General features: G+C 42.1%; 1 protein-coding gene across 1 annotated transcript; it reads left to right on the top strand.

Annotated features, from left to right (window-relative positions):
* The first annotated feature begins 3,335 nt into the window (after positions 1-3,335).
* Positions 3,336-8,511, top strand: LOC118323963 (sushi domain-containing protein 3). The gene is made up of 5 exons (XM_035656050.1): positions 3,336-3,845; positions 5,496-5,690; positions 6,552-6,699; positions 7,400-7,567; positions 7,673-8,511. Exons 1-5 carry the CDS (start codon positions 3,761-3,763, stop codon positions 8,007-8,009), a joined length of 933 nt encoding a protein of 310 aa, XP_035511943.1. The 5' UTR covers positions 3,336-3,760; the 3' UTR covers positions 8,010-8,511.
* The last annotated feature ends 5,214 nt before the right edge of the window (positions 8,512-13,725 follow it).

Genomic DNA, 13,725 nt, shown 5'->3' with positions numbered 1-13,725 from the left:
GACATTAGCATTTTGTTCAAAGTAACTACAGCCTGACACAGCAGCTAACGTTGCTGTAGACTCTTGTTTTCTTTGTGTGTCAGCACCAAAAGCCAAGTTCAGTTCAATTTCTCAAAGGGCTATTTCTTTTAGTGCCTCTTATATTTAATGCTTCAAATATTATGCACTCATGTGATGAAACCAATCACAAGCTGGATAGGAAATTCTGCATCATATAAGCTCATGGATTTTAAAGTAGAGGTGCAATTCAATCTGCCATACAAAACAAATCCCTGACAAAAAAAGTATGCCTAACAGACTCAATTTCACCTCCCAGCACTGCTGCTTAATACTGTCCCTCATCCTCCGTGGTGTCTGAGAATTGTTGTGCATCTGCAACCCATGCCTTGCAAGCTGTGCACATCTGAGGTAGTACTGTGGCAAAGAAATGCTTGATCAACTCAGTTTCCTCCTAAAGTCTCATTCTTCTTACCTGCCACCCGTTTCCCATCTCTCTTCTCTTTTATTTCTCACTCTCTCCCAGGGCCTATATGAAGGTGCAGATTTATGGAGCGGCCTAGTCGCTGGTGGCCACAGTCCAGCCTGAACAAGTGATTTGTTCAGAGATTACAGACACAGAAGACAGAGAGAGGAGCATTAATGATGTTATAGACAGATCACTAGGTGTGTGTGTATGAGAAAGAGAGGAAGTAAGAAATAATGTGGGTGTCATTTTGAAAGTGTTGTCTACTTGACAAGAGTTGTCAACCATATTCATTTCTCAGCAGTAGAGACAGTACATCTCTTAATGAGGCATTAACTTTAAATGGTTTCTGGAAAGGGTATCTTTAGCACTCTATTTTTAACAAAAAGTCCTGTTTCAATTGTGTTATAATGACTAATACGTATAACAGTGATCCACAGTGGGCTTTATTTGCAATAAGCAATCACTCAGCACAGCTCTTCATCCCCTAAGTAGAAGAGGCCTTTGAATAAAATAATTGTCTCATGGCTAGTGCTGGGTAGTCAGGCAATTAACATTAACATCTCACTGGATGTTTGTTTTATCACTTTAGGAACTAACCAAGGACACTTCGGAGCCGGCGTCTTCAGTCTCCTCCACCCTGACCTCCAGCCATATGTGGCCTGGTTCGAACAGCAGTGTTGACGGGGCCGTTGGCAGTGTGGGATTGTGCCCCTCCTGCTCTGCTTAATTACCTGCGTGATGGAGTGGTCTCCTCCTCCAGCAGAGCCACTGTGCCACACGGTGTCAGGGGCAGGGCGGATATGTGGAGCTGACCAGTCTCACCTACTTCACCTTTCTCTGTCTCTCTTGTCAGATCATATTAATAAAGAGAGGGTTTTTCTCTTGGTCATGGTGCCACTTGGCAAGCAAACTACTACAATATCAGCTTTATTCCTTTATAATGCAGTAAAAGAAGCATTATTGACTGTCCCAGGCTTCATTAGCAAGACTCTTGGTTGTCTATTGGATTGCACAGAGAACATATCACACAAGCCAGGGTGGAGAATAAAGTGGAAGGCACTGAGAGTCCAAACTGTACCCGCTCAGACTATGCCAGACCACATTAACAGTTGCTGTAGCAACCAGCTCCAAATCAGAGGAGAAAACTCGAACACTTTAAGCAGACTAATTTCTCAAAATGTCCTCATCCACTCATCTCTCTCCTCCTTGTCTACCTCTAAAGGTAATGTGGAATATTTTTGAACACACTGAATTCATAGAATCAAACGTGGTATAACTGTGGACATTCAGCAGTTATTTAGGGGAGAGGCATACATTCGGAAATCTGGCTTGTTTTCAACTATATCTTCATTAAAATTCAATACATGACTCATAAAAACAAAGTGACATTGGGAGCTGAACTCAGGCCTTTCTTTCAGAGTTGCATAAATATAGAAATTTTAGAAGAGTTGTTTTCATGCCTAGTGATGCCAACTGATGAAGATCTTTTTTTTTATCAGAAAGTTCACCAGTAAGGAAAAGGCATGAAAATGTTTAATCTGAAAAGTATAGCTGTTGCTATTTAGTAGAGTAAAAGTACAATCTTTTCATCTCAGATGTAGTGGAGTAGAAGTCTAAAGTTTTATAAAATGGAAATATTCAAGTAAAGTGCAAGTATCTGCAATGTGTACTTAAGTACAGTACTAGAGTAAATGTACCTACAGTTAATTCCTACCACTAGAAATAATTGAGGCAACTCATTTCTCTGCTTCCTAAGATCAATATTACTCCACAATATGGAGGGTAAAATTTTGGTCAGTCATCAACATAACTTTTAAGCATTTACAAATCCAGTCTCCCCTATAAACACTTTAATCAGCTATGCTAATATATTCATGAATGATGAGGCAAGCAGCTGTCTGAACAGAGGCTCCCAGTGCGTCTGAGGTGGTGTGTGGGGGTTTGCTCAGGTGAACAGGGCTGTGCCTGTGGAGACACTTATCACCCACAGCAGAAACAGTCTCATGCATGCCCAGAATCCTCAATGACATTAGAGTGGCGGAGTTTAAACAAGAGGGCCGGCTTTAGATGCAACTGAAAATAAGAACCTTCGTTTTGTAGACTTTGTATGCTTTTAGTGATCTATGATGCTTGTAAATATGTTTGTGTGTAGGTAGATTGTCTCCATGTATTGAAAATGCATCTGGTATTTTTTTCCCTCATCAAATGTTTAAATTGCTTTTGTTTAATGTATTGCTGCATATCATTACTGAAATGATTCACAATGTCCAAGTCACCTCACCAGTCAGCAGACACACGTGACACAACAGGCCTAACCGACCGACCTGTGACACAATAAGACACAAAGAGGGAAGTGAAAGCATTCTGTCTAGATCATACACAGGTATTCACATGAAGAAACAATTGGTTACTTAAAAAGAAACAGCATTATACAGTCAAATGTTTTTCATACACAGTTAATTTTACTGGAATGTGTTGTAAAGCAGCACTGACTGGTTTCAGCTGAAAGAGATCTCAGTCTCACACCTTTTGTAAGACCCTTCTCCATTACCGACTTCTCTTCCTCCTAATTTGCTATTACTGTTGCATCTTGTCAGCATTATTTACCTGAACATGCTGTATCTGGGCATCTGTGATGGGCATCACTTCATAAATGTAAACTCCTCAGTGCTCTAGAAATACTCACACTTTCACCCACTTAAGCTCGTGTGTGCAAACATTAACTGTATGCATGTGGATGGCACTATAATGTAAGCTGTTCTGTGGTTAACAGAATCATACATTTCTTAATCCCCTCATAGGTGAGCTTTACGTCACTGTCTGTGTGTGTTTGAACCATCACATCCTGATCTCAAACTGAGCGGCGGTGCAACATCCTGCCAGCAAACCGCGGTTTTTTCCTGCTGTAGTTACTGTAGCTGGCCGACTTGACCTGACCAGGTATAATCCACAAAGTCATAGTTGCTTTCGTCGACAAGGTCTCGACCGATTGCTTCATCTGTCTCCGTCCTCTCTAGGGCTCATCCGCTTGCGCGACAGAAGCCACAGCGCGCTGTCCAAACCGGGCATTAGAAGAAGTGAATAATGCGGTGAGAGAGCATTGTGGGAGGACTCTGTGGACGACAAGCAGTCCACTTAGAGATAGAGAGGCGAACAAAATCGCACGGAGACGCTCAAGCACGACTCCAGCAAAGGAATCTCGACTTGTTTACCCTGTACCGGGCACAGAGGAGCACCGTTGCGCAGTCTTTACGCACAACCAGAGAGCGGACCTGGGGGGCGTCTGTCGCCACCATGTCAGCGGCAACAGCTTCAATAGCAGATGTCTCCAGGACTGAATTTAAAAACAGAGATGACAGCCGTGACCGGAATAAAGCAGGTAAGACCGAGGAAATAACAAAGCAAACGGTGTCTAATTCGTACTCGAGTTGAACGTGTAGGATGTGTGTGGGACGGAGGTTTGTTTTTGGCACTTTGCACTTATTCCAGTTCTATTCTTAACATTAATGCTTTTTTTGGGGGGGGGGGATTATACATTTTTATTCAATCACTGACCCCTAAAAATTATCAGTACAACATTTAGATCTAATGTGTGTAGGCTCTTAATGCGAGACCTATATTTCCGCTGGTGCATGGTCCCTTTGGGGGCTTACAGTGCTTGTTAGTCAAGATATGTCATGTGTGGCATTTGTAGATTGTGTTTTATTGTTGGGTGAGAAATATAAATCCACTTATATATTGATAAATACATTTTACATCATACAATAGGTGTCACGTGGGAACACTGAATGAACTTCATGCCCACCTCTCTAAAAGATCTCATAATTTGTGTCTATTTTTAAATAGCAAAAAACAAAGAGGAAGTGGAAAAGGGTGGCAACTCCTTGCACCGATGCACAGCTGGGCGCCTCGCACACTTACGCAGCCACACACACACGCACACACACGTTATATAAAAGTGATGCTCTCTACTTATCGGCAATGAAGTGCGTCCTTGTGTTACATAAACTTGAATATGATGAGCTGATGCTAATGGCGTTCAGGGGAGTATTTATCCCCGTTGAGTCTGACCCAGTAACGTTGTAAAATTTGATCTGAAGTGAGTATAATTCTTTAAAAATCACCATACCTTTCTTTCTGTCGCGAAACCACAAACTTTTGGTGTGATTTGACGCCCCTTGTGGTGATAAACATGCGTCACATGTTTTCACCAGAAGTGCATCTATAAAATGATTTCCCTTAATTTTAGTAGTTACAAAGAACAATGCAAAACGTCTCTTTTGACACGTCCCATTGTTTTAAAGTGAAAACCAGAAGAAGGTTTCCCCCAGCAGATAAGCTGGTTTAGACTTTTCTTGGTCCTGATCACGTTATCCTTCCCAATTCTGTTGGAATATCACTGAACTGATGTCATTGTGTTTATTTCCATTCCAGCAGCTTGTGTCATGATGAAGTGATACTGTTATGTTGTAGGGTTATCGTGGCAGACTGCTGGCGTACTGAGATGACACAGTGAGAGACCTTCCCTCCTGTAATACGCTGAGCACTGTGTTGTGCTGTATGATAGCCCTTTTTTCGAGCATGGCTCCAGATGGCCTGTGTGTTTCCACCAGCCTCGCAGGCCTTTTGTTTAATGATTTATCACATTTCCTGCTTCGATACTGTTAGAATTCGATGCAGCTCAGCACCCGGCTGTTACGGGGGGGGGCCAGTGTTTTGTCACGCAGAGTTGTGCAGCCCTACAGGGGTTCAGGGCTGATAGCTGTGGAATGACTGTCCCATTCCACACTGAATCTCATCTGCAGCGCTCCAATCTTTTTTGCTGTTCACACTGTTCACCCCAAATTGTTTTTGTGCTACTTTTGAATTTTAAGTTGTCTGATCATCTTTGAGAAAACAAAATTCTTTTGAAGATACATGAATTATACATGTGTTCAAACTTTGGGGGAACGTTTGGTGATTTATGCACTTCTAACATCTGCAACATAATTAAGACACAACCAGTGACAGTCAGATGTTTTTCTTTTAGGTCCGTCACAGACTCAGTGCACACCCAGGCCTCTTCCAGCCCTGGGCACCCAGAGGATTATCCAGGGCAACGGTACCAATGTGGGCACAGTCATTTCCCTGCAGTGCCCAGCCAAACACAAACTGGTCGGTAGTGAGCTGATTTGCGTCATGGGCACCAACAGCACCCACTGGGTGGGGGAGACCTACTGTAAACGTAAGTAGAAACAGAAACTTAGACATGACAGTTAATATAGAAAGAATGGCAGTCATTGCAGGAGTAGCTCCTGGCCTGGGGGATATTACTTTATGAACTTATGCATACACTGAAATGTGTTTGTGTGCAGATTAAATGTTCCTGATGCTTTTACTGGGAGAATTGCAGTGGCTGCAAAACTTGCCCTGAACTGTCTGTCAGCTCATTATTCTGAAGAGATGGAATATATATTAAACATTATGTGATAGGCATTGTGGCTATGGGCAATGTTACATGAATACACTTAAGGTATTAGTTGGCTTGCACTAATTAAACCTCTAAATTATGTGAAAACACATTTGAGAGAAAATAATTTGTTGCTTGGGGATAAAGCTTATTTAAGGAGAATATTAATGCTAATGCAGGTAGAGGGGAATGATTACAAGCAGGTGCAGAGTTAGTCATTCTTTTGGTGAGTGAGTGAGTGGAAAAAGTGAGAGTACCATCTTAATTATGTTTCAGGATCAATCATCATGGGAGAGAAGAAACTGTCCTCTGTGAAACTGAAAGAAATGAAAATGGAATTTGTGTTTTATTGTCCTTTCCATGATGAGCTGACTTTATTGATGACTTTATTTCCACCAATCTCCTCTGGTTAAATGATAAATGAATAATGAATAATGAAAGATGTGTGATATGGCAGTCTATGTGACAGACTTTATCTAGAAAGCCTGAGCATGGTGGCAGTGTTTTTGTGGCACTCGAGTTTGATTAGGAATTGTTATACACAGATTTTGCAGGTTGATGAATGCTGTTGTCTAACGCGTTGAGCGCATTACATGGAAATAAATCAGTCAATAGTCTTCTTCTCTCACACTCCAGCTCTGGCTCCCTATGAGGACTATGGTTTCCGTGTGGCTGTGCTGGCATCCATTGTAAGCTCAGCTATTATCTTACTCATGTCCATGGCCTTCATCACCTGCTGTTTGCTCGACTGCATCAAAGAGGACAAAAGAAAAAAGGAGGAAAGGTGAGTAAGAAACAAACAGCGGTGGAAGAAGTACTCGGATCGTTTACTTAGTACCACAATGTAAAAGTACTCCATTATAAATAAATGTCCTTCATTTAAAAGCCTCCCAAAAGGTGGCCTGTTGGGTTGTCTTGTAAACAAACAAACGTTATGCATATATTCATAATGTTACTCCCGAAAATGGATTGTGTGCATCCTTTAGCTCTAACAAATGTGTTGAATGCATAATTTCCTTCCTTATAAAATATTTGCAAAGCCAGTTTTTAAGTATTTTAAATTCAGTATTGTTAACATCTGTCTTTATGTATGCATGCTTGTTTAGAGAGGAGATGTCTCTTTGATGGAAGAAAAATCCCATAGACATCTGAAATGTGTCAAGGACAAACAAACTACTAGTTTAATGTTGAACAATATTTTATATTAAATATGTAGTTATTGTGTTTGTAATCAAAAAATCTGTAAAAACTAATAACTATAGCTGTCAAATAAATGTAGCGGGATAAAAACTACAACATTCCTCTCTGAAATATAACAGCAGTACCTCAAAACTGTACTTAAGTACAGTACTTGATTAAATAAACTTAGTTACTTTCCGTCACTGAAGGAAAAGGATGGAGAGAAACAAAGAAGAGAGTTATCCTGTGATGCATTTATAAACTGAAATACTGACGTACAGGTTTACATTGATTTCTTTGAACAGGGAGTCAGACGTGTGGCAGTGGGAGGAGCAGGCCCAACATCAGGAGGACAACAGGTCTCGATACAGCCATAAGGGCAGGAACAACAACAACAACAACACCCAAGATAAGGGGCTTTCACCGTGGGACACCGGTAACCCAGCCATGTGCGACAACATGCGAGCCTGCAGGTGAGATCTTGGCTGAAACAGTCAAAAATTAACAAATAAATAAAAATAAAAATGTCCCTGAAGGCATACAAACCAGCGGAAACATTTCTTTTCTTCACTCCACAGATGTCATCAGCAGTACGCCTATGGTCCTGCCCACACATATGGCCCCACTCCTCCGCTTTCTTCTCTCCCCGGCTATGACTATGAGCAACCTCTCTTACCCCGAAACCCAGAATCTGCACAAATCTCCGGTCCGCCACCACAGTACTTCGGACCTCCTCAGTCTTCCTGTCAAAGTACGAGCCCAGGCCTGGTCCACATCTCAGGGCCAGGTTTAGTGTGGCAGTATGGAGGACAGCAGAGCAGTTTGTCGGGAGTGAACCCATCAACCACAGATGAGTCCACCACAAAGAATATAAACCCTGCCAAAGAATTTTCCATACGGATTATATCAGTGTGAGGACACATTGCACAGGAGGTGAATACCATCAGTACTAACCAAATATGTACAACAGCGTCGCCTGTATCGATGAGGACTAGGGGAAGAAATTACTGAACATTCCTGGTCTTGTTGAAACGTTCGTGTCTGCAGTTCTACAGAGTATGAAGGCTATATGGGCATACTGATCTGACAGACTTATGTGCCTTTTGTAAACTATAATGGCACACTGCCCTCTGTCTGAAAAGGGGAGCCATTGCACTTTCAGGACACCAGCCTTGTTGGACGACACTCCCTGTAATTAGAAGTTCAAGATACTTTCATGTCCTTAATTGAGCTTTTCAGAAACCAACTAAATCGTTATGTTGTGGTTAAAGTTAATAGTTAAGGTGTTTAAAAGGATATAGTTCACAACACATTGTAGGCAGCTGAGGAAGTTGTCTGAGAAACTCATCTCAGGGCAGTTTGTTGGACGGGGTAGAGCAGCTGGAAAGCAGCCAGTATGTAAATATCTTTTTTTTTTTTTAAAAAAGAATGTAAATAAATAAAAGACTTCTACTGATGACGAGTGAGACTGCATTGCAATGGACGAATGCAAATGTTTACAAGCCAACATGATAAGGCAGCAGTACAGTGATTTTGACTGGATGTGTAATGATGGAGCTTACATGCAAGTGGCATGGCAAACAATGTATTAATGACTAATAATAATAAGTTAAATGTATTATTATGATTATTATGATCATTATTATTATTATTATTATTATTATGATTATGATTATTATTATTATTATTATTATTATTATTATTGCCAGGTCTCTAATGGAAGTGTGTGTGGAGAGAAAAGGAACAACTCAGTGGGAAACGAAAATGGAATGGCATAGAAAGATTTTAAAAGGATAAAGATGAAAAAAAAGGAGAGTAAGTAGATAATGGGAATGGAAAGTGTTTATAAAATTTTGGACTGGTTAACTGTAAGATGATATTGACACAAACAATATAAAGTGTACATGTCTCGGACTGAGATAAAATTTTATTATAGCAGTGGGCACAACGTATACGCCCCCCATCGCCAAAAAGGTATACCCCACCCCTCGATATTAAAAACTGATGTAAAGAATAGAATTAAGACTGTTGTTAAGACAATTAAAATAGAAAAAAAGTATTTCATTCAAAATGGGATGAAATAATTTACAAATAATATAATTGTATCATCGGCAATGAATTTAATCATAAATGAACAAGATGTGGAAAGAAAATTATTTAAAAAGAAAAATGAAAAATTTTTCATATGCGTCCTCCTTGGCCTATAACTAGTGTGTGAAACGATTTTCGCCTGGACTGCAATAGTAAATTCCTTGGAGGAGGTGAAAAAGTAATAGTAAAGGTATTATGGAACACACGGGGAGGAAAAAAATTACTTTTTTCAAAATATTACACGATGAAGAAAGGGTAACAGAAGAAGATAATAAGACAAATTTATAAACAAGCAGCTCGAGAGGTAAAAAAGGCACACGCTCGGGATGGAAAAGATAAGTGTCATGGTGGGTGTCGGGTAGGGGAGAAAGTGAAAAATGACAATTAGATGTGCATCGAGTGGATGAAGTGACTATTTCACATAGGACATTTTAATCTCATGAAGGCTTATGTGTAAGGTACCATTCGAGACTTGAATAGGAGAAAGCTGGTTTATTTTTTTGTTTTAGTTGCTTAAGCTATCCTGGTTGCGTACTACGAGAGTGTGACAAGAAAGAGAGGCAAAGTTTGTTTAGCATCAAACAAAACAGGGAGGTACGTACACAGTTCAGGATTATGAAAGAAAATAGAAATTGCCTCGTGGATAATATTGAACGATTGTTTTTAAAAAAACTTTGTTGTATCAAATTGATGTTGTGAAGGGAGTAAAGAATCGAAGACATGAAAGGAAGGAGATGAAGGTTAAACACCACAAAGGCAGGACGAAGGAAGTGCAATGAGTGATAAGAGTGATGAAAGGAATATGGAAATTAGAGGTCTGTAAAATGCAATCTCGTTTATGTTGTCATGTTTTTTTTTGACACAATCGAGGACTTTTTCAGGTATCCTGTAACTACTTCTGACCAAATTCAGAATTAAGCAAAACAAAGTTAGAGCCGTTAAGTGATGATTTTTCGAGATTCTTACTGCTGTCATTGTAAATTTCTGTGCCACTCTCTGTGTTTATGAGCAGATCTCTTACCGTTTTGTTTTTATTATTAAATAACTTTATTGATTTTTATGTGAGAAGAATTTCGAACCACTGCGATTTTTAACGTGTGTTATTATACTCAGGGCTTGATTCAGTTTTATATCGCGGTCTCACAATCGTTCGGTAATTGATTATTTAAATAAAAGTTCATCCAAAAGATAGAGTTGTCGTAGTTTATTGTAAAGAAAGAAGTCATTAAACTGATACACTTTACAGTGATTGAATTGAATAAAATATCAGTTTACACCACACTCGCATCTCAGGCAATCTAAATAAATGACATTGAACGGGGAAGATCCACTGATGTAAGCAGTTATTTAGCAAGTTAGGAATTCACTGCTCCTATAACACGAATAGAAAAGAGGTGTGTATGACATAACCGTATTTATAATTCAATGCTGGATGAACTGTTGTTCCAAGCAGGGTGTGCTGTATATAGGCAGGCGGCTGGTGGACTTAACAATTACCTGGAGATGAGAAGAAGTGTTTAGTTTATTTTAACATTCCGCATTTTAAGTGGGAATGAAACAACAAAGATGGTAAGGGAATGGCATCTATGGATCAGTCTGCATATGAGTTCATGTGGAAAAAGGAGATGGATAGTATATCCAATTAACTGTGGTTAACATTAAAATACAGATGAGTTTGAAACACAGAGTCTGACTAGTGTATTTAATAAATAGAAAAAAGAAATAAAAAAGGAGGTCTCTCCTTTGCCAATTAAAAATGTTCCCCACTTTTTTTTGTCTTCTTTCTGTCTTCTCAGGCCTCTCTCGGGCCGATGAGTGCCCTGTTCTTCCCCTCCTCTTTTTTTTTCGGCTACCGGGGTTGGTTTCTCATGGGTCGCGCTCACCCCCTTTTTGTTGGTTTGTTCTCCCCTTGATCCTCCCTCAGGGTCTGGGTTCTCCCCTCCTGCGCTGGGCTGAGCCACAAAAAAAATACATGGACATACAAATCCAAACAAAAACAAACAATAAACGCACTGAAAATACTTACTGAGATCGGTGGTGTATGATTGGCGGAGGGTTCAACAGGCTCGACGCAGCAAGTATGTCTCACGAAAATCCGTTGAGTGAAAATGAACAACCCAGGATTTTAGATTAACAGAAAAGATGGAACTAACAGAGGAAGATGTTGTTCGTTTACTTGTTTGTGCCTTTAATTGGAACAATTGTTACTTTTCCACTTTGTACCCTGATTCCAGTTTACCGTTTTCCAGTGTAAGTGCCCATACTGGTGCCTGGTCACACACCGGATGTTGTTTTAACTTGTGACTGCCCGGCGACACCACGGTTGTCTCCTCTCTAATACTCCGTATTCTGCTCAAAAACACCGTCCGCCCATCTCCTGTGGCGTTTCGCTGGTCCCTTGATTTGGTCCTTGGTGGGTACGTTCTTTCTCCTCCTGCCCATTCCTGTCCACCCTTTTCAGTGTCCTTTTTTGCCTCCTGATCGACGCCCGCATGTGGCGTTCCTCCTTGCCCGGCTCCTGGTGCTCGCCCTGCCTCGATCATCTTGTTGAACGCCCAGGTTGTCTCACTCCCATCGTGCCCCCCGCATCTCCTATCCTACCGCGTGGTCTCTCATTCCTTTCTCCCCTTCTTCCTTTCTTCTACGTCCTTAGTGATTCCTCTGATTCCCCTCCGATTCAGTCTGCCAAGTTTCTATCCTGCCCTACATGTGCCGCAGTCCGTCACGTCCCCGCGTTCTTTCCCTACTATCTTTTGACCACCAGCCTCTCCAGTCTCTACACTTTGTCCTTGGCTGCCTGCTACTTGTCTTTTCATTCTGTTTGCCACCACTGTGGCGGTCTCGTAGTTCTCTCCGCTGGTCCGGGCACTCCGTCCTTTCTGCGCCCATACTGTACTCACCTGAGTTTCTTGCTCACGTTTTCGCTATCACGCTTGGCCTTCCTCGCGTCTTCCTGCGCTGGCGCTGCCACTGCGCACGCTGCCATTACGTTCACCCTGCGAGTTACCTCCCACCCACAAACGCCTGGTATATCTTAATGGCGCCCCCCGACAGTTGAGTGCGAACACCTGGACAGGTCCTTCGCGCGTGTGCTCTACATCACCAGCTGGTCCCACTTAAGGCCCACCAGCTGCATGCTCAACGTTTTGTTCGACTGTCAACTCTCTTACATTCTCATAGTTTTCCATCGTGCTCACCTTTTCTTGGCATTTGCGGTCCTCTTCATTACTCCTCTGGCATTGCTGCCTCCGACCAGCACCAATTCTGTCCAAACGCTCGCCCGTCCCCCTGGTTGACTTCTTGCGTAACCGGCCCGCCACCACACCTACACACATCCGTCCTGCCCCCCTCCGCCTTGCTGCTCTTCCCCCGCCCACAACGGCGCTCTGCACCCACACCGCGCAACACCACCTCCGCCTCTGCGCAACACTCACCCAAGGGTACTCGTGCATTGCTCTCTTCTGCACATGTGCACTTCGTGTTTGTGTCTCGTCCTTAGGTTTCTGCCCATTTTGTACCCCTTCACCCGTCACTTGTCCTTCCCGCTTCCATCCACGCCGCACATGCCCCCCAGGACCTCACACACCTGTCACGTCCCCGCAACGCCCCAACTCCTTCAGTGAAGTCATCACTCTGGCTTTGTGCTCCCCTCTCTCCACACTCAGGGGGGGGGGGGGCGGGGGGGGTTCTCTTTTTCCTGGTGTGCACCGTTCAGTTCTGTCTTTTTCCCCCTCCTTAACACACCCATGAAGTCAGAACGTCTCTGCTACTCACCCCGATTCATCACCAACTGTGATTTACATGCCAAAGGCTTCTTTCTGATGTTCACATAGATTTGAATCGTGACACATCATCATATATATATTAATAGATCTTGGATATTCATAACAACGAATGGCAGTCAAATTTAGATTTATTACAGAGATGTAAATAGCAGCGTCTATCACAAAACTCGTCTGTTATTTATAGTCTTGTGATATCTTGGACAGAATATTCAGCTGCTTCAAGTGTTGTTAACGAACTAAGATTCATTCACATGAACCAAATTCAAGTGTATTATGTTAATAATAACATATTGCAATAGCACGACTAATACTTAAAAAGTTGTGCAACAAGTGGTGAGCCCTCACAGCACATGGGCGAGTCAGCGATCCTGTGTATCCTAGAGTCCGGACGCAGGGATTAGCCCTAGTGTCAAATCAATCTTAATCAAAAACAAAAACATCTTACCCTCTGATTCACAAAGCCTGTCATACTGACAACAAACGACGTGCGTGGGACTTGCTCTTCCGACCGACAACCTCCCCGGTGAAACTTCCTGTTCTCCCCGGTGTACGTCCATGCGTCCGTTACAGTCAGCGACGCTGCGCCGCCTGTGCGCATGTCCAGGGGCACATGACTGACTCTGGGCAAGATGATGATTATCAGCGACGGTGACTGAGCGACGGCAATTACAGATCCTGTATACGAGCGTTTCTCCTTGGCAAACACGGAGCAAACGAGGTGAGAGGTTCCGTTTAGTCACTTTATTATATCTCTT

Source organism: Morone saxatilis, unplaced genomic scaffold (assembly GCF_004916995.1).
Source record: "Morone saxatilis isolate NCDOM2014 unplaced genomic scaffold, NCSU_SB_2.0 Contig15, whole genome shotgun sequence".
Lineage (NCBI taxonomy): Eukaryota > Metazoa > Chordata > Actinopteri > Moronidae > Morone > Morone saxatilis.
Note: the sequence above shows the minus strand (reverse complement) of the source record. Positions and strands in the feature narration are given on the sequence as shown.